We start from the raw sequence: 16425 nt of genomic DNA, 5'->3' as shown, positions 1-16425 counted from the left end.
TGAGTTTGAGGTATGTTTGATTGAGTGGAGAGATACTGAGTAGTCAGTTATATATGGGTGTCAAGTTCGAAGGGGACATCTGCATCTGCATGCAGGATATCCATTGGGAAGGTATCAGTGTCGAGACAGTAGTTAAAGGAGAGAGTTGTGCTTTGATGTGATTGACTTAATTTAACACAGTATCTCTTTCATTCCAGTCAAGATGCTTCCAGCAAAGTTGTCAATGGCTGTCTTGCTACGTCCAGTTGTTCTAACTGCTACCTTACTGTTCTTTTTACCAGCAGTGACTAATTATGCCTTCCTTCTGGAAGTTTTCGTGTTTTGGTTTCAGGTTGTCACATGCTCTTGGGTTTCTTTCAACTCCTCTGGCCCCTCCTTCTGTTTCTTTTGTGAATTCCAGGTCAGCCTGGACTAGAGCAAGACCATACCTCAAAAATAAATAAATAATAAAATAAAGTGATCCTCCTTCCTCAGCTTCCCAAAGAAGTAGGATTATAGGAATATGATGTCCAACACTTCATATTGACTCATCACTGGTCTTGTTCTCTTTTGAGCTGTGAGCTCTATGAGGAATAGATTTGTTTTCTAGTTCAAACCCAAGCAAGGTAAGCACAGCTATCTGTTCAATAAATTAATGAATGCCAGAAAAGACTTTGGGAGAGAATATAATTTTGTATTACATATACATAAAATTAAATGTTTTCATATCAAGCTATTTTGCCCTCCTTATTTTTTTAAATTTTTTTGTTTATTTTTATTTATTTGAGAGCAACAGACACAGAGAGAAAGAGGCAGATAGACAGAGAATGGGCGTGCCAGGGCCTCCAGCCACTGCAAACAAACTCCAGACGCATGTGCCCCCTTGTGCATCTGGCTAACATGGGTCCTGGGGAATCGAGCCTCAAACCGGGTCCTTAGGCTTCTCAGGCAAGCACTTAACCACAAGCCATCTCTCCAGCCCACCCCTCCCTATTTGTTTATTTATTTAGCAGTGATAGGAATGGAACCCAGGGATTCATACACCCTAGGAAAGTGCTGTACCACTGAGTCATATCCCAGCCACCATTTCCCAGTTATTTCATTGTGATGGTTAATCTCTGGCTGTCAACTTGACAGGATTTACAATCATAGGATTTAGATTAGATTAGTTGAAGTGGAAAGACACCCTAACTGTAGGTGGCACTGTCATATGAGCTGGGTTCCTGGACTGTATAAAAAGGAGAAAGTGGGCTGGAGAGATGGCTTAGCAGGTAAGGCTTAGCAGTTAAGGCTCTTGCCTGCAAAGCCTAAGGACCCAGTTTTGATTCCCCAGTATCCATGTGAGCCAGATGCACAAGGTGGCACATGTGTCTGGAGTTCATTTGCAGTGCCTAGAGACCCTGGTACACCCATTCTCTCTCTCACTCTCTGCCTCTTTCTTGCAAATAAATAAAATATTTATTTAAAAAGGAGAAAGCTAGCTGAGAATTCAGTGTTCATCTCTCCCTGCCTCCTCCTAGCTGATATGACAATGTGACTCTGGTTTCCTGCTCCTGCCAATTCTTTCCATGATGCACTTTCCCTCATAACTGTGAGCCAACATAAACCCTTTCCTTCTTGCTTCTGGTTGGGTATTTTGTCTCAGCAATGAAAAAGTAACTGATACATCTGTCTTCTATCATGTAAACAGCAGCAAGAGCTGTAAAACCTTCTGTTTTACTGTACTGCCTTCTGCCTAGAGATCTGAGTTAAATTTCTGACTTTTTAATTCTTAATTAAGTCTTTTAAAATCTATACCAGAAGTTGGGTATGGTGGTGCTCACCTTTAATCTGAGCAATCAGGAGGCTATGGTGGGAGAATTGCTATGAGTTCAAAGCCAGTCTAGGCTACACAGTGAGTTCAGGTCAGATTGAATTAGAGTGAGACCCTGCTTCAAAAAAAAAAAAAAATCTATTCCAGAGCTATGCATCCCTATAGTTTCAGGTACTCAGGAGGTTGAGGCAGGAGGATTGCTTGAGCCTTGGTGTTTTTCTCAAAATAAAGATCAAATCCATAGCAGGAACAATGTTCTTGAAAACTCCAAGTTTTCAGTTGTAAGAGCCAAGTGCTTGAGAAAGATTTTATTTTATTTTATTTTATTTTATTTTATTTTATTTTTTTTTTTTGGTTTTTCGAGGTAGGGTCTCACTCTGGTCCAGGCTGACCTGGAATTAACTCTGTAGTCTCAGGGTGGCCTTGAACTCATGGCGATCCTCCTACCTCTGCCTCCTGAGTGCTAGGATTAAAGGCATGCGCCACCACGCCCGGCTTGAGAAAGATTTTAAATTCTTTTTCAGGAGTTTTCTTTTTTTAAGACATTATTTTTATTTATTTATTTATTTGAGAGTGACAGAGAGAGAAGAGGGAGAGAGAGAGAGAGAGAGAGAGAGAGAGAGAGAGGGAGGGAGGGAGAGAGAATGGGCATGCCAGGGCCTCCAGCCACTGCAAATGAACTCCAGATGCATGTGCCCTCTTTTGCATCTGGCTAACGTGGGTCCTGTGGAATCGAGCCTTGAACCCGGGTCCTTAGGCTTCACAGGCAAGCACTTAACCACTAAGCCATCTCTCCAGCCCAGGAGTTTCCTTTTAAATATCAAAAGGTAGATAGAAATGTAAGCCTGAAGTTTAGAGAGCATACCATCATCTGTTGTATTAGGAAGGACATGTAGGCTTTCCTTCCACACATAAAATATAATCTTTTCTGGGATTGGAAAGGAATTGAAAAGGATGGAGACAGGAGAGCAAGAGACTTTAGATATTCTTGGAGCTCTGCTCTATGTCCAATCTGTCAAATTTCACTCTATTTCATTCCTGAACTCTAAGTACCTAATCAAGGGACAGCTGTCACAGAGCAAAAAGTAGCATTGTCACCTGGGTAGGCAAAGCCAGTCTGAGATCTCCAAAACTACTACTCTCACTGCCATCTCATCCCCTTAGTGCCAAACTCTTAATATTTGGAGGAAGTCTCAAAAGGTTGTTGGTGCCCATTAGAAAAAGAGAGAGGGAGGAAAAGAGGGAGGGAAGGGAGGAAGAGAAGAAGAAAATAGAAAAGGGGGGAGAGAAGAGAGGCATGTGCTGGAAACTAAAACCCAGGGTGCCTATGGAGATTAGAGTGGAGTGGGAGGGGGTGAGAAGCCTAGAGAGGCAGAGAGGTGAATGGTCCAACTTAGGGCACAGATGGAGACTCAGTGGTAGCAAGAAGAGTTGAGGTGGACGCTGGGAACCATCACTTGTGCTTCAGCTATACCAAAATCATAGGTGCCACCTGCCAGGGAACTCTGCTGCAGATGCAGTGGTCATAGAATCCAATGGCCAAGATTGAAATGAAGGGAGCCACACTTTGTCAATCAGACAAGAGGGACTGAAGACAGTCCCTTAATGTTCCTTGATGTCAGAATGATGCATAACCTTTCAATGAGAGCATCATAAAAAGCAGACTGGGATGAGAACTCCAAGAGACTGAGTTTAAAACTTAAGAGTGATTGAGTTGTCTTGAATTGGTGAAATTTAGTCTTTTTTTCTTCCATCAGTAGAAAATGGGAGTTGAGAGCTGGAGAGATGGCTTAGCGATGAAGGTGTTTGCCTGTGAAGGCTAAGGACCCAGGTTCAATTTCCCAGTACCCACATAAGCCACATCTGGAGTTTGCAGTGGCTGGAGGTCCTGCTGCACCCATTCTCATTCTATCTGCCTCTTCCTCTCTCTCAAATAAATAGTATAAATTTTTTTTTTAAAAAAAAGAAGAAAATGGGAGTTGAGCCCAGTGTGGTGGTACACACCTTTAATCCCAGTATTTGGGAGGCAGAAGTAGGAGGATCCCTGTGAATTCAAAGTCACCCTGACACTACATAGTGAATTCCAAGTCAGCCTGGGCTAGAGTGAGACCCTACCTCTCAAAAAACAACAACAACAAAACAAACAAACAAAAAAGGAGCTGAGAAATAAAATTAGACTTGCAATTGTAAACAAGCCTGCTGCCCAAGGTAAGGGTAGAAAGGGCATGATGCAAGAAGTGCTGGGCATCTTATGTGATCTGGTATGATTTCCTATAATGGATGCAGACCAGGATTCCAGCTTGGTCCTATCTAGCTTGGGACATGATTTGCAAAGGATCAATATATGTCTGAAAGCAGAAGTCTGCAGATGCTGTAGGCAATGTTTTTAGCCAGATAGGGCATTCTGATAGGTGGGAATGGTTGCAGTGGGGCAGGGAGGATTGCAAAACGTCCCACATTGTGCCTCCTTAGACAATGTAGAGAAGGATGGGGTCCTAGGAACCCCAAGGGCTGTGTTCTGATCTGAGCAATGGTCTGAATGCATGCTGGTACTGACTAGATGGGGACATGGAACCTGATTTGAGGACATAGAGATAGTACATCCATTTATCTTTGTCCAGGTTGGATTCAAAACAGCACTTACTTATTATGACTTATCCCTCTCAAACTATTTTTAACTTGAAAACTTAAATGTCATTAAAAACAGCACATTTGAACTATCCTGACCCATCTAGGAGCAGACTGAAATCAACTGTGATTCTCAATAACTTTGATTTTACCAGTCAATAATGAACCATTTATTTCTTCTAAGAAAGAAACTCATGTCAATAACCCCTGGATGTAGACAGACCCTGTAGAAAAGTATCTTTTTGCAGCCATACATCCGGAACAAGATTTGTGTGACTGTAATACTCACAAGCTGAGGGGAAGTCTTTGGAGAGGTCCTTGAACAAGCTGCACTAGAAAATGTGAGTTGTGTTGGAAAACCTGCAAGGCCACAATCCCAAAAGATTAGGTTTTGTGTACATCTTTGAAACTATAGTCATTTTAGATCAGTTTTCTGTATCATAGATTGATTTCCTTGTGTTGTGATACACTTTGGCATTTCAATGATGACTAGCACCCGAAGCTTCCTGGTGTTAAGGATGCCAGACTCTGGTCTCTGTGACCTTGCTTGAACTCTGGCCTATCACTTTCTAATTGAATGACCTTGGACAAGGTAATTAATGTCTCTAAGCCTAGTTTCCTCATTAGTAAATAATTAAAGGATAATTTTACAGGAGGAAGTTGGAGTGAGAAATTAAATAATGCATATCAGATGTGAGGTATCGAGTACCAGATAAAAGCTCAATGAATATGAGCTATTAGTTTACATGTAGGCAAATCTTGCCTTGATTTTCATATACAATGTATGAAAATTAGATTATTATAAAAGGTTAGCTGATAGTAGTGTACACACCTTTAATACCAGCATTTGGGAGGCAGAGTTAGAAGGATCACCATGAGTTCACAGCCAGCCTGGGACTACAGAGTGAGTTCCAGGTAAACCTGGGCTACAGCAACACCCTACCTTGAAAAAAAAAAAAAAAAGGTTAATGGGGGAACAGTTTTTTTTGCTCACCAACTTTTTATTCTTTTTAAAATTGTATTTATTTATTAGAGAGAGAGAATGAATATAGGTGTGCCAGGGTCTCTTGCCACTGCAAATATGAACTCCAGATACATATTCCATTTTGTACATCTGGCTTTTTATGTGGGCACTGGGGAATTGAACCCAGGCCTGCAGGCTTCAAAAACAAATACCTTTAGCCACTCAGCCCTTTTTTTTTTTTTTTCGAGGTAGGGTCTCACTTTAGCCCAGGCTGACCTGGAAGTCACTATGGAGTCTCTCAAGGTGGCCTCGAATTCACGGCAATTCTCCTACCTCTACCTCCCGTGTGCTGGGATTAAAGGTGCACACCACCATGCCCAGCTTTCCCCAGCCCATTTTTATTTTATTCTTTTGAGATGGAGTCTCACTCTATAGTTCAGGCTGGTCTTGAACTTGGTGATACTTCTGCCTCAACTTCTGGAGCTCTGGGATTTGAAGCATGTATCGCTGCTCCTGGCTTGAGACTTTAGAATTAGAAAAATATTCTTCAGGCTGGAGAGATGGCTTAGTGGTTGAGGTATTTGCCTGGAAGGCCTAAGGACCCAGATTTGATTCCCCAGGACCCACGTAAGCCAGATACAGAAGGGGACACATATGTCTGGAGTTTGTTTGCAGTGGCTAGAGGCCCTGGCATGCCTGTTCTCTCTATCTCTCTATATCTCTCTATCCATACATCCCCTATCTATCTATCTATCTATCTATCTATCTATCTATCTATCTATCATCTGCCTCTCTCTCTCTCAAATAAAATAATTTTTTTAATATTAAAATATTCTTCAAGTGGCTCTTAGGCCTGTAATCCCTTGGGATTACAAATATTTGGGAGACTGTGGAGGAAGGATCACAAGCTCAAGACCTACCTGATGAGTTCAGGGTCAATCTAGGCAACTTAGTGAGACCTTATCTCAAAATAAAAAGAGGGCTGAGGCTATAGCTCAGTAGTAGAGTACTTGCCTATCATGTGTGAGACCCTGGGTTCAATTTCCAGTTAAAAACAAAAAAACCAAACAACAAAAAAACCATTTCATTTTATGAAAAAACTAATAAGATTTTTAAAAAACAATGTCCCTGTATGTGTAAAATACATTGATTTACACAAAACTTGGTTTATACAATGCTTTAGGAACCCAACTTTTGTGCTAAGCACAGGACATCTGTAATACAATCATTCAGGCCAGGTCTGAGTCATTGTGACAAGTTAACAATAACAATCCTGGGTATTCCAAAGGCCCCTTTATAAAGGGATTAGATGGATTGTCTGTGGTTTCAAAGAGCAGATCTGGGACTAATGAGTGGAAGATACAGGGCTAGGGAATGGGAAAAGATGTTAGCTTGATACAATGAAACCACTCTACCAAACCATTGCCTTCTAAAATAAAATGGGTTGTGTCTGAGGTGGTAGCTAATGCAAGACATTCAAGTAAAGAGCTAGATATAAACTTGTTATGAGAGTTGCATGAAATGGGGAGATGAAGTAGGTCAAGTGTTTCCCAATCTTAAGTAGTCATGCAAACTAGATCTATTCTCTATCATGGATACCAGGAAAAGGTTAAAGAAGGAACCAGAGAGAGACCATTCAGGAGAGGGTTAAGGAGGAATGAAAGAAATGGGCTGGAATGGAACAAGCATTGCTTCTTTTTCTCTTCTTTCTCTTTTTATCCCTCTAGCCCAGGTTGGCCTCAAACTCATGGTGATCCTCTTACCTCAGTCAGTCACCTGAGTGCTGGAATTAAAGGCTAGAGCTACTATGCCTGGCCAAACATTGCTTCTCTGGCTGGGAAATATTGGATTAAATGACCTCTAAGATTTCTTTCAATTTAAAGACACCAAAACTCAAATTGTTTCATAGATGTTATTTTAACTGTTGTCCTTAGAGAATTTTCCTATTTTAGTTGTAGAAAATTAGAACATAATACCTTAAGTAAATGATAAAATGGGAAAAAAGAACTAGACACCTTGATCCTCTTAAACTTTTGATCCCATGGCCTTTTTCCAACTGGTAAGAATGAAAGTTGGGGAAAGAGAAGACTGAAAGCTAGAACAAATAAATCAAATCAACTTTAAAAGTCAGTGGAAAACAGCTCAAGTAAGATTCCAGGTTACTAGCTTTAAGACTGTATAGGCCTGCATTCCTGGTCAGTACTTAAGAATACAGTTCTCAAGCAGGGAGTGGTGGAGCACACCTTTAATCCCAGCACTTGGGGGGCAGAGGTGGAAGGATCGGTGTGAGTTCGAGGCCACCCTGAGATTACATAGTGAATTCCAGGTCAGCCTGGGCTAAAGTGAGACCCTACCTCAAAAAACAAAAACAAACAAACAAAAGAATACTGTTCTCATACTAAGACTGATCCAAGACTGAACTTGTAGAGCTAATACCCTCTTTAATGAAACTCCTGGAAGAAGAATCTTTTGTCTCAATCACCCTACTTGTCTTTCAAATAAAGCTGACTGGCCTTCAGATCAATAAACTTACTTGTTACTTAGCCACATGCAACCAGATTACCCAGTTGTTTCCATCCTAAAAGACTTTAGGTCTCAAAGCAGGCTTCTCTTCCAGTGTGCATTACTTGGAAGGACAAAGCCATTTCAGTTTGCAAAAAAAATAAAGGTAAAAAGTCAATTATGAAGGGTAGAATCACTTTGTGATATAGATTTTTATAGGTTATCACAACAAAGGATTGACATGAGCAGGAAAGGAATGAAATCTCCAGGTTGGCCCAGCACCTGCTACTTGGAGATGAGAAATAAGACTGTGCAAAGGGTGACTCAGCCAGGAAAAACAGGAAGCTACTCAGTATCAGAGCCAGTCATTTTAAGAAGGAGAGGAAGAAAGCAAGGGAATGGGGGCGAAGAAGAAGAAAATAGTTACGTAAACTTCAGCATTGTCCTTTGCCTACAAGTCTTAAAAGAACAGATGTCATAGCCATGAACTGGCACAAAAATCAGCAACGCTAGTCTCTGGTACCCCACATCCTTCTGTGAGAGCATCTTTATGTGACCCCTAATAGGAAAGCAGTGGTGAGGCTGCCCCAGATTCTGTGCTCCAGGTGGAGAAGGCCTCAAGAAGGTGAAGGGATGAGCTAATCTGAGCTTCATGGCCCCATTTACAAGGATGTGATTAGTGGAGAGGCACCTGGGACTTGCTCCATTTCAGGAAACCCGGTTATGGGAACTGGGGGGGGGACAGACTTCTCTCAGGACCCAAAAGCAACAGTTAACCCTTTCTCATTGTATGTATGAGGAATAGCCTCTTGTAATAACGGTTGTTTCCTCAAATGGACTTAAAAAAAAAAAAAAAAACCAACCTAATAAGAGAAACTTCAAGGATATTTTCCATCTAAATTCCCAGGGGTCAATTTTTAAGACATTATTTGAGTATTCTGGGGGAACCTGAGAATAAGATATGACCTAAGGAGCGATGTGCACAGAGGGCACATTCAAAGGAAAAAAGCAGCTCAGTAGTTTCTAAAATATCACTGTTCATCTGGTAGCACTATCTGTGATATTCTGGTTTCAATCAAATCCTTGGTTTCTGTTTTGAGTCAATCTGGGACTTCTAGGGTGTGGTCTGCCTCGGCCAGGTAGGGGACTTCTCAGAATAAAAAGTACAGGGCTGGAGAGATGGCTCAGCAGTTAAGGTGCTTGCTTGCAAAACCTAACAACCCAGGCTTGACTTCCCAGTACTCATGTAAAGCCAGATGCACAAAGTGGTGATGCATCTGGAGTTTGTTTGCAGTGGTTAGAGTCCCTGGTATACCTAGTCTCTCTCTGCTAATAAATAAATCATATATATATATATATATATATATATATATATATATATATTCTTTTTTTTTTTGGTTTTCTGAGGTAGGGTCTCACTCTGTCTCAGGCTGACCTGGATTTAACTATTTAGTCTCAGGGTGGCCTCGAACTCACAGCGATCCTCCTACCTCAGCCTCCTGAGTGCTGGGATTAAAGGCGTGCACCACCACGCCCAGCAAATAAATAATATTTATTAAAAAAGAATAAATAGAACATCCAAATGGATATGAAAATTTAATATAATTACTGAGTGGGTAGAGAAGTTGCAACATCAGTATGTTACCCAGTCTAAGAACTAAGGAGAACTGAATCCTGAAGACACCACAAGTAAGACATTAGAGACCAGTACTGAAAATACTCAGTCACATGCAACTAGGCTGACCTGGTTGACTAAACTGACCCCACCGCTGGTAAGAAATTTATTTGGGTCTCACATTTATTAATCTACTTATGATAACTGATCACCTCAATAATCCCTTCTTTTAAAAAATTTTTGGTACTTTCTTCATTATTCATCGGGAGAGACAGAGAGAAAGAGACAACAGAGAGAATGAGTATGGGAGTACCAGGGCTTCCTGACAATGCAAATGAACACCAGACACATGTGCCACTTAGTGTATCTGGCTTACATGGGTAGTGGAGAATCAAATCTGGGTCATTAGGTTTTTCAAGCAAGTCCTTAACCTCTGAGCTATCTCTCCAGTCCCCTTAACAGTCCCTTCTAATTATAACATTTTATCCCCCTCTGGAAAGAGTCTGAGTAGGGCTAGAGAGATGGTTTGGTGGTTAAGTGCTTGCTTGTGAAGCCTAAGGACCCTTGTTTGAGGCTTTATTCCCCAGTACCCACATAAACCAGATGCACAAGGTGGCGCAGTGTTGTTTGCAGTGGCTGAAGGCCCTGGTGCATCCATTCTTTCTCTCTCTCTGCCTCTTTCTCTATCTTGCTTTCAAATAAAAAAAGAGTCTGAGTAAACATGGTTTTAATAGTGTGGAATCCAATAGTGTATTATTTATGAGAGTCAAACAGATTGGGGTACATACTGATGTGTGAGAGGATTGGAAGCTGCTGCTCATGCAAGGCCTAGTTTGTGGGAGATGAGGGTATGAGTGCCTTGGCTCCTTAGGTTTTGCACAGGGGTTTGCATGTCATGATAATGTGAATGTTCCCACATTACAGAACTCCCTGGCAGCTAGGCAGGTCACATCCAGGTGGTAAATGTACTGGGTAGCTGATGGGAAGTAGGAAAGAGGCGGCTAAGAGAATCTTGTTTCAGATTCTGGTTCTGACATTTACAAACTGAGTGTCATACAATCTCTTTTTGGAGCCTCATTTATTCTATAACACCTCCCTTACAGGGGAGGATTACTTAAATAAGAAAAAGCGAAGAGTGTATAGCAGAGTCAATGCTCATCAAATGTCAGGCCTGCATCAAACCCTGACTGACAACAAGGGTAAATGCTATGGAAGTCCTGAAGGTGGGACTTCCTATCAAAAACTCCCCCCCCGCAAAAAAAAAAACTTCCTCCCGTCACTTCTGCTAGATCCCATAAGGAAGAAACTGTCCCTGGATACCCATTAAGTCTTTCCTAACTACAGGGTAGTTTGGGGTGTTCCCTCACACCTTCATCCTTGAGGCTCTAATCCCAAGGAGAAGGGCTGGGAGCCAAGGATGCCCAGCTCACCTGAAGCACTTTGCCACTGGCAACTGTTCATCCACCTCTCATTCCCAATGTCATTCTCCAGGTGGAGCATTTCTGCTGAGCTGATACTCTCAATGGAAAATATTTAAAAGAACTAGGGTGGATGGAGTGAAAGGGAGAGAGAATCCAATGATTCCCCAAATACCAACTCTAGTCAAAACTGATGGCTAAAATTAATTCTCCAGAAATAAAAGCCACCTCTCTGGTATGTCTACCTGTGAGCACCTGAGATGGGGAGGAGGGTTAGCAGTGCTGAGCAGACTGGAAAAGGGTATGATTCAAGCCCCATTAGTCGTGGCCTTTGGAGTAGCACCAGGATTGTGTACTGGGCAGGCACCCTGCCAGCTCCGCAGCCTGTTCTGTCAAATCCTGGCTTCTTAAGAGTTGGGGTGGAAGAATTTTCCCTGAAGGAAAGCAGCCAACACCCTGTTCCACCCTTCTCCTTGGGCAACTCGTTGCCAGGCAAGAATCTCACTTCTTTTGGAAGCCCAAGGAACAAGCTGCCAGATATCAGTAGTTATGGGCCTAAGCCCCTCCTACTATGCCTAAGGAGCCTGAAGGACTCCCTCCCTCCTTTCCTTCTAGCTGGGGATGATCTAGGAAGAATCTAGGGCTGCTTCTGTCAGTCTCACGTTTATTGAAATCAAAAGTGGCCTGGGGACGTGGCTCAACGGACAAAGGCCCTTGCTTGCCAAGCCCATCAGCCTGGGTTCTGTTCCCCAGCTATTCATGTAAGCCAGATGCAGATGCAGATACACACACACACACACACACACACACACACACACACACACACGGTAAAATAATAAGTGGTAAGGGTCTTGGCAGGACAGGAGAGGCGCCTAGGTTCCTCCTGGTGCAGGTCGGGAAGAGGTTTAAGACAGGTTGCTAGATAAAATACAGGGCGCCCAGTTTAGAATTTCAAAATAATTTTCTTAGTATTTGTCCCAAGTATTTCATTGAGCTATACGTATGGGTGGGGGTGGGGGGGGGCGGGAAATCGTTGCTTTTCTGAAATTCAGTTTTAATTGGCCGCTTATATTTTCCTTTGCTGCATGTGGGTACCGGAGTCTGGCCAGGGCCACTCGGGGCAGCCCCAGAAGAAGACGAGGCAGTTCGCTGGTCCAGAGCCAGCTCGGGAATTCCACACCAGACATCCGCGCATGGGTGGGGAAGGGCCCTGGAAAATGCCAGGGGCGGTCAAAACGCTTTGAAAAGGGCGAAGGGCTGCGTCTCGGCAGGACCGTGGGAAAAGTCTCCTTGGGTGGAGCCGGCCGGGCCTTTTCTCCCGCTCGCCGCCAACCCTGGCTTCGGCCCGCGGGCTCTCACGGGATACGCCACCTGTCCGCCTACACTCGCCGGCCGGGGCGGCTCCCGGCGGCAGCCTGGAGGAGGGGCGGGCGTCACCGAGTGCGCAGGCGCGGGGGCGAGGGGCGGGGCGAGCGCGCGGCGGGGCGGGAAAGGGCAGGCTCGAGCCGCCGACCCGGGCGAGGGCGCCGGCCCCAGGTTAAAACCCTAGCTGAGGAGGAGGAGGTCGTGACCTCACCCCGGCACCTCGCGGCCGCGCCTGTTGCCGAATGGAGGGAACGGCCTTGGCCGTGTGCGAGGTGATGCTGGGAAGCGCGAGGAAACAGAGAAAGGCACCCCTCTCTGAGGAGACGGGCTTTGTGAGGAGACCTCGAAGTTTGAGGGGAGGTCGATGGCGTTGGTTGAGGTGGACGGGTGCGGGGGAGAGAAGGAGGAAGATTCTGGGGTGCCTGCCGTGGACGAGTTACGTAATCAGCCCGACCTCCCTCCCCCCCCGTCCGGCTTGTGAGGGTTCGCTGGAGGTTCGCGGCTTGGAGGTGCCGGAAGTCATCTTGGTGGGTCCTCTCAAGTAAATCCTCGTGGGGTCTCCCCACCCCCGACACACACGAGAGGAAATGACGACGCCCCGCCATTGATAAGCTCACGGAGACCCAGAAAACTCGAGTTTGCTAAGCATGGGCTCGGCTCACCTTCATCCCCTGCGTCTTCCACCCACCCATGCTGACAGGAAGGAAAGAAAGAAAAATGGGTGCCCTTTGGGGGAACCAGGGAGCCAGATGGCAGACGAGGAGGGACTCGTCCCTGCCGTGCTGGGGTGTGCGGAAAGGTGCGCCACTGCGCTGGGGCCCTTGGAGCAGCAGATGTGAGGTGCAGGCTTGAGCTGGGCCTTGAGAGGGTGAGGCCAGGGGCTTTGCTCACCCCAGACCCGTGGGCTGGCGACTGGCTAGTTCCAGAGACCGGTCCTGAACAGCTGGCTCCTACCGCCCAGAATCGGGCAGCCATTACCTTAATGGGATGTTTAGCTCCAAGTATAAGGGACATTGGGCCGGTGAATATATAGAATCACAGGCTCTGAGGTGCCTTAGAGTTTTCTTGGTCCTCTTGCCTTTTTCTTCTTTTTTTTAAGTATTTAAGTTTATTTTTTATTTTATTTATTTATTTTTGTTTTTTGAGGTACGGTCTCCCTCCAGCTCAGGCTGACCTGAAATTCACTATGTAGTGTCAGGGTGGCCTCAAAGTTACTCCTACCTCTGCCTCCCAAGTGCTGGGATTAAAGGCATGTGCCACTACACCCGGCTTATTTAAGTATTTTTAAAATATTTTATTTGACAGAGGAAGAGGAAGAGAGAGAGAGTGAGAGAATGGGCGCGCCAGGGCCTCCAGCCACTGCAAACACACTGCAGATGCATGCGGCCCCTTGTGCATTTGGTTAATGTGGGTCCTGGGGAATCGAACCTAGGTCCCTCGGCCTTGCAGGCAAAGGCCTTAATTGCTAAGCCATCCCTCCAGTCCCCTCTTGCCTTCATTGTTACGGTCATAGGAAGTTGGAGGATTAGGTTGGACAGACTGACAGAACCTAAGGATAGAACTCAGGGCTCTGACTCATTCATAGGCCTGTGTTCTCTTTGTAACTGCCGTCATTATGGAGAAAGGTACTATGGAAAAATCTGAACAGAGGGAGCACAGGAAGTCAGAAAATATGGGAATGAAAGTGTTAGATGAGAAATGTCTGCAAGCTATCAATGTGGACTCTGATATAAATTAGGATCTTTCCAAATTATCTTACTCAGATCTCTCTGCCTTTAAAAAGGATAAGGAGGTAGATGGCGAAAGGGGTCTAGGAATAGAATAATTCTCCTTGTTGTCCCTTAGTGTGGGAAGTGGGTTAATTGTAATGAATAATAATGGAAATTAAATATATTTTAACTTTTATCATCAAGATTGACTATTTTAGCAGTCTGGAGTTATACACACCTACCATAATCCCAGCACTTGGAAGGTAGAGTCAGGAAGATCAGAAGTTGAAAGACAGTCTGAGATACATAGGAGATCCTGACTCAACAAAACAAAATAGTAACCTACAAAAACAAAACAAAACAAAAAAACAACAAAGAACACCTTGGAGTCCTATTCAGCTTAAAGTATTTTGTTGTATGTGAAGTATGAAGTCTTTAGACAAACTTCTTAGGAATAATAGCTAATATCTATTAAGCGTTTACTACGTGCCAGGTACTGTGTTACAGAGTGGTTCAGTATCTTGCTCACATACTAGAATTTGACACAGCAGGGATTTCAACCTAAGCTTTTGCTTCTAGCACTCATAAATAATAATCTGATACTTATTTGGTGAAAGGTAAAGATGATTCATAATCGGATGTCACCTTCTTCATAGTCTTCGTGTTGGCTTTTATTTGGTGAGAAGAAAGGAAACATGACCAAACTACCACTAAATTTTTTAAATTAATTTTCATTTCTAGGTGAACTTACTCAGAAGGTTTGTTTTTTTTTTCTTTATTTCCTGGCTTGTTGAGCATTGTGTTGAATTTTACTGTCTTCTCATGTCACTTTCCTAGATACTATGTTTAGACACAATGATGTGCTCTTAAGTAAATGTAAACCTGACATTTTATAAGCAGGAAAACAATATTTTGTGTTTGACTTACCAGTCTAACTGTGTCATACCATGATTTCTTTGGCTTTTCGAGGTAGGGTCTCACTCTAGCTCAGGCTGAGCTGGAATTCACTATGTAGTCTCAGGGTGGCCTCAAACTCACGGCGATCCTCCTACCTCTGCTTTCCGAGTACTGTGATTAAAGGCGTGCGCCACCACACCTGGCTTATTAGCATGATTTTAAAGATTTTATTTTTATTTGGAACTTTAATATATGAACATATAGATTGATCATATTCCTTCTCCCCCACCCCCATTCCACAGAGAGCACTCATCAATGGGGTTGTGGATGTACCAGTCAGTCTCTGTGTGTAGGAGGGGAGGGACTGTGCCTCAGAATAACTTCCCACCCTGTGGCTCTTACATTCTTTCTGCCCCCTCTTCCACAATGTTTCCTGAGCCTTGGAGGGGTGTTATAACTCTTCTTTAGTGCTGATTTGAATTACACTCTTTTCAGATTTTGAAATATTTGATCATTCACTGGAAATGTCAGACAACAATATCAAAGAGAGCATTGCTAGAAGGGCAGCTCGTGATTTCCATAGAAGCATTAAGTTCTAAGCACCAGCCACATTCTCTTCATTGTATAGCAACCAGTAAGTAGAAGAAAATGTCTGATTTTCTATTTTTGTTTTGTCATGATGTATGCCATAGTTTATATAACAATTTCAATTAGTCACCATGTTTTATCATGTAGTTAAGTCAAAATGATTTTGATAACTATCTGGTGACAGATTTATAAGTGTGTCATATAGAAAAAGTGAATAGAGTGACTGTTTTTATTTATTTATTTAGGCTTTTTCAAGGTAGGGTCTCCCTTTAGCCCAGGCTCACCTGGAATTCACTATGTAGTCTCAAAGTGGCCTTGAACTCTTGGTGATCCTCTGCCTCCCAAGTGATAAGATTAATGGCAGGCTTAAAAAGACTGGTTTTTAAAAAAATATTATTTTATTTATTTATTTACTTGAGAGAGACAGAGAGAGGGAGGGCATGCCAGGGCCTCCAGCCATTACAAATGAACTCCAGATGCATGTGCCACCTTATGCATCTGGCTTATATGGGTCCTGAGAAATAGAACTGAGGTCCTTTGGCTTTGCAAGCAAATGCCTTAACTGCTAAGTCATCTCTCCAGTCCTCCCTCTTTTTTTTTTTTTTTTGGTTGGTTTTTTGAGGTAGGGTCTTGCTCTAGCCCAGACTGACCTGGAGCTCACTATATGTAGTCTCAGGGTGACCTCGAACTCATGGCAGACCTCCTACCTCTGCCTCCCAAGTGCTGGGATTAATGGCATGTGCCACCATGTCCAGTTTAAAATGACTGCTTTTATTTGTTTTTTATTTATTAGAAAAAGAAAGAAAGAAAAGATAGAGAAAAAGAAAGAAAGGGCGAGAGAGAGAGAGAGAGAGTATGGACATACTATGGCCTCTTGTAGCTGCAAATGAACTCCAGATGCATGGACCACTTTGTGTGTCTGACTTTTACATGGGTATTGGGGGATC

At 43.4% G+C, this 16425-nt stretch overlaps 1 protein-coding gene across 3 annotated transcripts in view; it reads left to right on the top strand.

Annotated features, from left to right (window-relative positions):
- Window positions 1-12409: 12409 nt before the first annotated feature.
- The window catches only part of C1H11orf80 (chromosome 1 C11orf80 homolog), a 98487-nt gene continuing 94471 nt past the window's right edge, over window positions 12410-16425 (top strand). For all 3 annotated transcript variants that reach the window (XM_045148209.1, XM_045148201.1, XM_004656476.2), the window contains exons 1-2: window positions 12410-12556; window positions 15386-15524. In XM_045148209.1, coding sequence (XP_045004144.1) covers window positions 12527-12556; window positions 15386-15524 — 169 coding nt within the window. In that variant the 5' untranslated portion in view covers window positions 12410-12526. The remainder of the gene's footprint in view (window positions 12557-15385; window positions 15525-16425) is intronic.

This window comes from Jaculus jaculus, chromosome 1 (assembly GCF_020740685.1).
Source record: "Jaculus jaculus isolate mJacJac1 chromosome 1, mJacJac1.mat.Y.cur, whole genome shotgun sequence".
NCBI lineage: Eukaryota > Metazoa > Chordata > Mammalia > Rodentia > Dipodidae > Jaculus > Jaculus jaculus.
The sequence above is the reverse complement of the archived record's forward strand: the minus strand, read 5'-3'. Positions and strand labels throughout refer to the sequence as shown.